The 9738-nt window shown below is 16.2% G+C and overlaps 1 protein-coding gene across 1 annotated transcript, besides 23 other annotated features; it reads left to right on the top strand. All coding sequences in view use genetic code 6, as the record gives it.

The window, feature by feature from the left end:
- Window positions 1-470: 470 nt before the first annotated feature.
- Window positions 471-529: a microsatellite.
- Window positions 472-526: a microsatellite.
- A 1304-nt stretch (window positions 530-1833) lies between the features above and the next one.
- Window positions 1834-1895: a microsatellite.
- A 608-nt stretch (window positions 1896-2503) lies between these two features.
- Window positions 2504-2580: a microsatellite.
- A 975-nt stretch (window positions 2581-3555) lies between these two features.
- Window positions 3556-3597: a microsatellite.
- A 597-nt stretch (window positions 3598-4194) lies between these two features.
- Window positions 4195-4242: a microsatellite.
- A 37-nt stretch (window positions 4243-4279) lies between these two features.
- Window positions 4280-4344: a microsatellite.
- Window positions 4296-4346: a microsatellite.
- Window positions 4299-4338: a microsatellite.
- Window positions 4300-4344: a microsatellite.
- Window positions 4347-4562: 216 nt separating the features above from the next.
- Window positions 4563-4626: a microsatellite.
- Window positions 4564-4641: a microsatellite.
- Window positions 4570-4625: a microsatellite.
- A 7-nt stretch (window positions 4642-4648) lies between the features above and the next one.
- Window positions 4649-4688: a microsatellite.
- A 1651-nt stretch (window positions 4689-6339) lies between these two features.
- Window positions 6340-6372: a microsatellite.
- A 70-nt stretch (window positions 6373-6442) lies between these two features.
- Window positions 6443-6480: a microsatellite.
- A 210-nt stretch (window positions 6481-6690) lies between these two features.
- Window positions 6691-6734: a microsatellite.
- Window positions 6735-7473: 739 nt separating this feature from the next.
- Window positions 7474-7507: a microsatellite.
- A 113-nt stretch (window positions 7508-7620) lies between these two features.
- Window positions 7621-7652: a microsatellite.
- Window positions 7653-7816: 164 nt separating this feature from the next.
- Window positions 7817-7859: a microsatellite.
- Window positions 7860-8014: 155 nt separating this feature from the next.
- Window positions 8015-8076: a microsatellite.
- Window positions 8026-8076: a microsatellite.
- A 104-nt stretch (window positions 8077-8180) lies between these two features.
- Window positions 8181-8233: a microsatellite.
- Window positions 8234-9051: 818 nt separating this feature from the next.
- IMG5_099920 (rh-associated glycoprotein, putative) lies at window positions 9052-9738 on the top strand (the record flags this gene model as incomplete). Its single annotated transcript, XM_004035350.1, has 1 exon — window positions 9052-9738. The coding sequence occupies one exon, from the start codon at window positions 9052-9054 to the stop codon at window positions 9736-9738; it is 687 nt and encodes a 228-aa protein (XP_004035398.1).

Here is a 9738-nt window from a genome sequence, read left to right on the forward strand (position 1 = left end):
AATAAATTTAGTTTATTTAGTAAGATCTTTAAAATTAACTTTATATATTTCTATTATTGTTTACTAATCTTTGGTTACTACTTTCCTGAAATTTTATAATTATATTATTTTTATTAATTAGTGTTTTCTTGCATCTAAATCATCATTAATTTTAAAAAGTCTAATTACTTTTTAGTCTTTAGCTAAATTTTTAATAGTATTTTTTATTTTTTATATATCTAAATGTTTTTGGCTTTTATGATTAATTTGTTATGAGTTAGTTATTTATTAGTTTTTATGATTTAATAAACTACAAAACATATATTAGATTTGAAAATTTACAAATATTAATTTTAGGAAGAATTCTAAATATAAGAATTTCTTTAACATTTGAATTTCATTAATGTGTTTATATATTATTGTGGTTTTTTTTACATTTTTTGTTTATATTATTAACTTATAGATTGTTTGATTTTTTCAATTAATTTTGTTAATAATAAAATAAATATTAAAAATAATAACAAAAATCATATAAAAAATAAAAAAAATACAATCTTATTTTTTATTCACAAAAATAATTTTGTTATTTGATTTATTTAAATTTTATGAAGAATCTTAAGAAAATAGAATATCTGAAAAATTTAGAGTTTAAGGATTTTTTTTCGAAAGCCATTTACTTAAACTATCAATATTTACTAAATTATTTTAATATATAACTTCTTTTTTATTTAATACTATATTTTAAATTGCAAAAATACTATTATTTGAATATTAGCTTTATGTTTAAGAAAATTTAGATTTTTCTTCCTAAATTTATTTTTGTATGATTATTTATGAGGATATTTTTTTTTTTTCTAAAATATTTTCTTATTAAAACACATAATCTATTTATTCTTTTAAAATTATAAAATCTGGTCTAAAAAAAGGGTCTTTTTTAAGCATAAATTTTAATATTTTAAAAATTTTATTATCATATTTTTATTTTATTTTTTTAAGAATTTTTTATAATTCTTTTTCGAATTTTTTATTTTTGGTTAAAAAAATTCTCTTTTCAATTAAATTTTCGTCTTATATACACATTTTAAAGGCACATAAACCAATGCTATAAACATCACTTTTATATTTATTAAAATGGATATTATTTTCATGTTTTAGCAAATACTTTAGGATTTCAGGAGATTTAAAATTTAAGTCCGCTTCTTCTGGGTTTATCTGTGATTCTATGGTCTTGTTATCAATATTTGATATGCTTTAGAAATTGCCAAGGATGAATTAGTCATCTTTTATGTATATATTTCGTAAATTTATATTTCCATGACATATATGTTGCGTTTTTTGTAGATATTCTAATATTTAAGACATTTGCTATAACATTTATTTTATTTAATCAGAAGATATATCTGTTTAATGTTTATAATTTATGTATGTTTCTAAGTTTTCTTCTAAAAATTCTGATATTATTGCTATTTGAAATTCTTAGTATGGTATTTCAGTTAGTATTAATGATGAAAATCCTAGTATTTTTTAAATGTTTGGGTGATTAAATTACTTTAAATATTATAATAATTAAAGTTTCCTGAAAATTTCTGATTTTTGGAAATTTTAGGGCATTTTCAATAATTTTAATGTTATTACAATTTTCGATTATAAAAAGTTTTGTTATAAAATAAATGTTGATTTTTCTTTTATAAATTATATGATTTATATGTTTGATGATTTTAAACTATAAAAATCCAAATTTTCTAAAGGAGATTCTTTGTATATTTATTCATAAAAATTAAACATGTTTTTTTTTTATTGTATTATTAATATATTAAATTTTTTATTTTTTAGGTAAATTTATGTAATATAAACATATATATATATATATATATATATATATATATATATATATATATATATAAATAGATTATATAATAATAAAATAAAAATTATAAGTTATTGATGATATCTTCGTAATTTTTTATTTTTAATATATAAAACAAATCTTTATTGGAAAAATACGAATTTAATTGATTTATTTTTAAAAAAGGGAAGAAAATAAAATTAAATTAACAAATTAAGAGGCTCTACTTGTATTAGAAAATGCATTAAATATTTAAAATAAAGATAATTTTGTATCATAATAAAATATAGAAAAATAGAAAATGGTTTTTATTTTTTATAAATTTAATTAAATATAAAAATATTAGTTATTGGAATTTCTGTAATAATATCCAAAATATGATAATGAAAAAGTTAAAATCTACAAAAAAAATTATAAAATTTTTAGCTATTAAATAATTTTGATATTATACAATTAATAAATAATATTCCAACAAAAGAAATTGATGTTTACATAGTTTAACAATTTTATATAAAAAAAAAAAAAAAATTATATATAATATTATTTTAGCTTGTTGATAATTGTGAATAAAAGTTAAACGAAAAAGATATTTAAGAAATAATTGAAATGGGGAAAAAAATTAATATTTAATGAAATAAGACAAAAAAAATGTATTGAGAAAAAAAAAAAAAAAGATATAATAAAATAATTTTTTTTTATTAAAAACTTAATAATAAATTTTTTATAAAAATAAAATAAAAAGTATTTGTAAAAATCGTTTATATTTTTTTTTTTTTTTATTTTTAATAAGTTTTTGTTTATATAATTTATAAAATTAATTATTTTTAATGGTTAAAGTCTTTTTTATATTTAAAATAATATACAGAAGTTTAGCTTTAAAATAAACAATTAGAATAATACCAACAGTAATAAATTATTATTAACAAAATGAGAGATCAAAACAGGGAATTTTTAATTTTTTTGGTATTCCGGTAAAACATAGTTGCCATTATAATCCATATAAATTTCCTTGGGCAAATATAAGGATATATAATTATAAAGATAAAGGATTAAAAGGATTTTGTAAATATAATTTAAATTAATTTCTAAAAAAAATATTTACTATTATTTAAGAATACGATGGATATTTATATGTAGTGAAAAGTAGTGATGATTAAAATTATAATGGAGTTGTAGTAAATAAAAAGAATATACATTTTTTAAATAAATAAATTATAAAATAATTTATCCAAGAATTCTATTTAAGTTGCTATAGATAATAAACTAATTAATAATATTGACTGGAATGATATTGTCTCTGTTGTAAGTTAATATGAACCTGATAATGATGATAGTTCATCAAATTTGTAACTAAATATAAGAAAATATAGTTTATATTAAGTTTATTTAAATTTTAAAGTTCTGAAAGCGTGGCATTAGAATGGGAAAACGATTCTGAATTTTGTGAAAATTGACTTTAATATTCATAAGAGAATAAAAATAACATTAAAATTTAATAAATCAGATATTTTGAATATTTTTTATATAAAAATATAGTAATTTTAAATGATTGTAAAAGTATTATATATAATATTATTATTATTTTATTATTAAATATTTTAGAAAAACTGTAAATTTATTTATTTTGTTCAAGTTTTATATAATTGAAATATCATATTATTTATAAAGCTTTGTATTTAATTTGTAATAAAATATATATTTTTAAAAAATAAAAAAATTAATTTTGTATTATATAATTATTATAATTAATTAATATAAATATATTTATTATATATTGTAATATAAACTTATTTTTTATTGATTTTTTTATATTATTCAATTTATTATATAATATAATATTTTATTTTTAATTTATTTTATATATATATGTTTTAAATAATTTTTTTTTTTATAAATATAATTAATTTAAAATTAATTATTATTCTATGTATTATTTATCAATTATTAATAATACATAATATTTAATTAAAATATATATATTCATATCAATTTAATATATGATATAAATAAAATAGAAATTCGTCGAATTATGTTTATATATAAAAATAAAAAAATTATAAATATATTTAGTAAATAATTTATGTTTTTTTTTACTTAAATTAAAAATTAAATATATTCAATTATATTATTATTGTTTTATAAATTTTATTATTTTGGTAATTTTTATTTGACATTTATTATTTTATAAATTACTATATAAAATTATTTGAGAATATATATATATAAAAATTATTTAAATATTATGATATTTTATTATTTATTTTAAAAATTAAATTTATTTATAACTTTATATTAAAAATAATTTGTTTTTTAATAAATTTATTAAAATAAATAAAAATTAATATATTGTTTATTTATTCAATTTATGTAAAAAATAATTTAAAATATATAATTAAAAAAAATCATTTAAAACAAAAAAAAATATACTGTAATTATTAAATATGAATTATTCCGAATAAGAATAAAAGGTAAAAAAAATGAAAAATTAAAATAAAAATAAAAATAAAAATAAATAAAAAAAGGAATTATTAATGTATCTAAATAATAAATAAAATGAAAGGCTTGAAACTGAATTATTATAAATAAAAAAGCTGACATAAAAAATTCCTTTTTTTTAACAATTAAATAACGATTTATAAGTAGATGCACATTTAGAATTATGCAAAAAATTAAGTTTTAAAATATACAAAGAAGACGAAATGATAAAAAGCATAGGTAAATAATAAAAACAATAAACTAAAAAATTAAAAAATAAAATAATAAAAAATTTTAATAAAATATAATAAAAAAAATTTAAAAATTGTATATAAAAAAAAATAATAATAAAAAAAAAATCTAAATTTTAAAAAATAAATATATAAATATTTTATAATAGGTTAAAATTTCGACTTATTTCATATTATAATTAGTGGTAATGTAGGGTTATACGTAAAATAAAAAAATCAATATCAATAATAAAAAAATGAAAATTTACATTTAGTTAGAGTTTTAAAATGTGGAAATTATTTTGGTGAAGTTTCATTAATTTATAAATAATTAAGTTTAGTTTATTTTTTGGCTCTAAATGAAGTATTTTGTCTTATAATCAATTAAAAGTAATTTAGTATGATTATTGAAAAGCAAATGCTTGTTAAAATGAGTTTTGAAATTAATTATTTATAAAGCATACCTGTATTTTGGAATTGGGATTAAGATGAATTAAGGATATTATATTAGGTTTATTTTATTAAAAAATACAAATAAGGAGATCATGTTTTTTTAGAAGGAGATAAATCATAATATATGTATATTATAAGAGAAGGAATATTTAAAGTTTTTTTTTTTTTAAAAAAAAAAAATTAATTATTTTAAAGAAATTGAAAAAATATATATAACTAAGAAACAGAAAATTTTTAGATAAAAAATTCCTAAATATAAAGGATAAATAAACTGATTTACCAAAACAAAATAAATATGAGGATGAGAAGAATTTACAAGTTCTTTTTTTTTAAAAAAAATAAATAAATAAATAAATAATAAATAGATTTAAACTTTAGAAAAAAATTCTATTTTTGGAGAAGAAGATATATTAAGTAATAGCAATAGAAAATTTTCAGTTTTATGTGAATCCTAATATGGAGAAGTACTTACTTTTACAAATAATGCAATAAATGTTTTAATATTAAGTAAAAATATGACTAAATAATATATAAAAGCCTTAAATTAAAACAAATATACCTAATTTACTAAAACTTTAGACAATCTTTCGTAATTTGTATCAGCTGCTAAAGTAGATTTAATAGAAAAAAATTAAGATTAAATTAAAGAAACACAAAATTATGTACATTTAAGATAATAATTAAATTATTTCGATACTTCGTCAAAATTATAAAGTATTAATTCAAAAAATTTAAATTCTTATGTAAATAATGGAGGAAAAAAAAGCTCGCCTAATTCCAGTAATTATGTTTAATTACCAACTTTAAAAAGAATAAATAATTCTTAAAGTTAATAAATGAGCATTTAAAATATAGAAATTCCGGATAGTATTGCAGAAAAGAATAAAATTTTGACTAAAACTCATATTAATTTTAAATCTTTAAGTAATTTAAATATGGATTAGCCTGTATTTGATTTTGATTATTATACTAATAATAGCAAATTAGCTAATAGTATATCTTCAAAGAAAAAGTTCAATGAAGTAAAAATAATCAAAAACGAAAAATTTTTATAGACTTATTGGGGAAAACATAAATTTAATTTAGCTGATTAAAATCATATTTTAAAAATTATGAATTAAAGTTAAGATATGAAAGTTGACTATTCTTAGAATGATTTGTATCTAAAGGGATAATTTAATAATATAGAAGGATAAAGAGGATATAGACATTTAGGATTGGAACCAGAAAAAAATCATATGGAAGAATATAATAGTATAAAGTTTAAAATTTTATAAGATATTAAAAAATAATATTAAAATAGACATAATTTTTTAAAATGATTATTAATATATATTTTTTAGTTTTTTTCATATAATTTTCTATTATTTATTTTCTTTATTTGATTTTTAATTTTTTTTTTAAAAAAATAATGATAAAGTATTTATTCATTAACAAAAATTAATATTTTTTTTTTCACTTTTTAATTTTTTTATAATTTTTTTTATTTTTTAATAAACATGAATTGGGATTCATTTAAAAAATAATATTATGCTCATGAAAATAATCTAAAATATCAAATGGATTTATTAAATAAAACATCGTTTAAAATCTCTTAATAAATAAATAGTTTAGAGTAAAACTTAAATAAATAGTATTTTTTCTAATTATTTTTAAAATAGTAAAATAGATTATGATAACAACTAGTTTGATAATTAATAACAAAAATAATAAAGTATTTTAAAATAGTTAATGAATGAATTTTAATAATAAGATATAAAATTAAAAGAAATCTTATAATAAGTGAATATAAACATAAATTTTAATCTTTTATAAAAATAAAAAAATAGATTGATGAATTATTAAATAACACTAATATAAGATAAGATGAAAAATAAGCATTTTTATAATAAAATATGTATAAAAGATTTAAAGAAATATAAAACGATCATGTAAAAGAACATAAAAGGTTATAAGTAAGTAATAAATATAAACAAAATATTAAATTAATAAGTTTTTATATTTATTTTTTATTAAAATATTTTATTAGTAATCATTTGAATTCAATAAAAAAAAATAAAAAATATTTTCTGAAGCATGCAATATTAAATACTAAAGTATGAAAGATGGTTAAAAAAATATAATTGAAAATGGAGATAAATTAATAAAGAACTCTTAAGCAATTAATTAATCAATTTACTAGACAAATGAAATTATTCAGTAATTTTAATTTAAATGTATAGTTTTCATTTAAAAAATATAAAAAAGAACTGCTCATCATATTAAAAGTTCTCTTTTTAATTAAAACTCTAATTTAAAAAATATAAATTCAAAAGTGGTTAATATATCAGGTATTAAAATTAAAAAAAATCTAAACAATTTTTTAAAATATGATTTTTTTAATAGGTACTATTCCATAACTTGAATAACTAATAGACAAAATTTAATTTGCTTAATTTAAAAGATAAATAATTATTGCTTTTGTAATAGCTCTGTGTTTCGTGATTTGTGTTTATAAAATATTTTTTTTATGAAATTTTTTTTTGTTATTAAAAAAAAATAAAAAAAAAATTATATTTTAAAATAAATTATGTCTTAAATATATTAAAATTAAGTAAAAAAAATTATTAGAATTATTCATAAAATTATATGTTATTTTATTAAATTTTTAATGTATTAATATTTTTAATAAAAAATATGCACAATTTATTAATTATTTTAAATATCTAACTAATATAAATAATTTTTAATTAAAAAATTAAAGATATTATTAAAGATATTTTATTTATAAATTTACTAAAATATTTAGATATTTTCTATATTTTTTTTTTTATATAATTGTATTGTTATAAATTATATTATTTTATCTATTTATATACTTATTATATATATTTATAATAACTATAAATCATTAATACTAAAATAAATAATTTTAATTAAAATTTTGAATAAATGATATATTATTATAATATTTTTTTTTTCAATATAAATATATTTAAATATAATTATTATATTTTATTAAAATACTATTATTAATAAACAAAAAATAATCAAAAAAAAATTAAAAAGAAAAAAAGAAAAAAAGAAAAAAAGAAAAAAAGAAAAAAAGAAAAATAAATAATAAAATATAGTATTTATTAAGAAAAATATATAATTTATATTTAATAATCTATAAATAATTTATCAAATAAAAATCTTATAAAATAAAATAAAAATAAATAAAATAATTAATTTAATTAATACAATATAAAAAATAAATATAATTAAACAAATATGATTCCACCAGATAATACATAAGTTATAAGTACACCTTTCGAATTATAAAAGTTTGGTATTCTCCTAGCTGTTGTGGAATTTTTTTGTTTATTTTTTTATGGTTTTACAGCTAATTATGATTCTTCAACAAACGACAATTTTCGCTACCATCTATGGGCTGATGTTAATATTATGGCCTTTATAGGATTTGGTTTATTAATGACATTCCATAAATAATATTTTTACAGTGCAGTTGGTTACACATTAATGATAGGTGCAGTATCATTTCAATACTATCCTATATGGCAATTAATATGGAATTATGCATGGCATTTTAATACTATATAATTTCAAATGAAATTAAATGTAGCAACATTAATATCAGCGTCTTTTTGCACGGATTCAATATTAATAAGTTTCGGGGCTATAATAGGAAAAGTAACTCCTTTTTAATTGTTATTACTAACAGTAACGTAGACTATAGGTTTTTCTTTAAATGAAAGAATCGGTTTAGAAATGGGAATCACAGATATAGGAGGCTCAATGTATATTCATTTATTTGGAGCAATATGTGGGCTTGTAATTTCGAAAATAATAACTAGGCCAGATGCTTTTAACCATCCGCATGCTAAATCAAATTATATTTCTGATTTAACTTCAGTTGTGGGGACTCTTTTTTTATGGATGTACTGGCCTTCGTTTAACGCGGCTAGTACACCTAATAATAGCGTGTCTTAAAATAGGTCTTATATAAATACTGTACTGTCGTTAACTGGAAGTGTGTTTGCAACATTCCTTGTATCTTTTTTGATGAGAAAAGAAAAGAAAATTAATATGATTGATATATAAAATGCCACACTTGCAGGAGGGGTGGCAATGGGAACTTGTGCAAATATTCATATTTTACCGGTTTATTCGATTGCTATTGGGGTAATTTCTGGGTGTGTTTCGATTTATTGCTATGCAAAATTATAGGGAATTCTTGAAAGGAAAATTAGGCTACATGATAGTTGTGGAGTTCTTAATTTGCATGGATTGCCTGGATTCCTTGGAGCTGTTTTTGGAGTTATTGCTTGTTTAGGAATACATTAGGGTTTTGATAAAAATAATTAAAAGGAAATGTCTTTACTTTTAGAAGTTTTTTTGAAAGCAAACGAATCATGGTGGAATTTAAGGCAATAAGCGCTTATTTAATGTGAATACATATTTATTTCTTTAGGAATTAGTATTATTACTGGTATTTTTAGTGGGATTATTATCAATTATTTGGGAAAATCACCTAAATTATTGTTTGATGATAATGAAAATTTCAGAATTCCTTCAGTACATTATGAAGAAGCTGATAAGTTTTATACTAAAATTTAAATGCTTATGAAATAATAAAATTTTGGAGATAATCAAATTGGAAATGATGAAAATTTCAAAAAACAATTGCTCTAAAATTTACTTAATAGTGAAGATAAATAAACTTAAAATAGTATTAATAATAAAAAAAATTAAGTACAGAATGATGATAATTGA

The sequence above is a fragment of the Ichthyophthirius multifiliis genome (genome assembly GCF_000220395.1).
Source record: "Ichthyophthirius multifiliis unplaced genomic scaffold scaff_1120509250844, whole genome shotgun sequence".
NCBI classification, from domain to species: Eukaryota; Ciliophora; class Oligohymenophorea; order Hymenostomatida; genus Ichthyophthirius; species Ichthyophthirius multifiliis.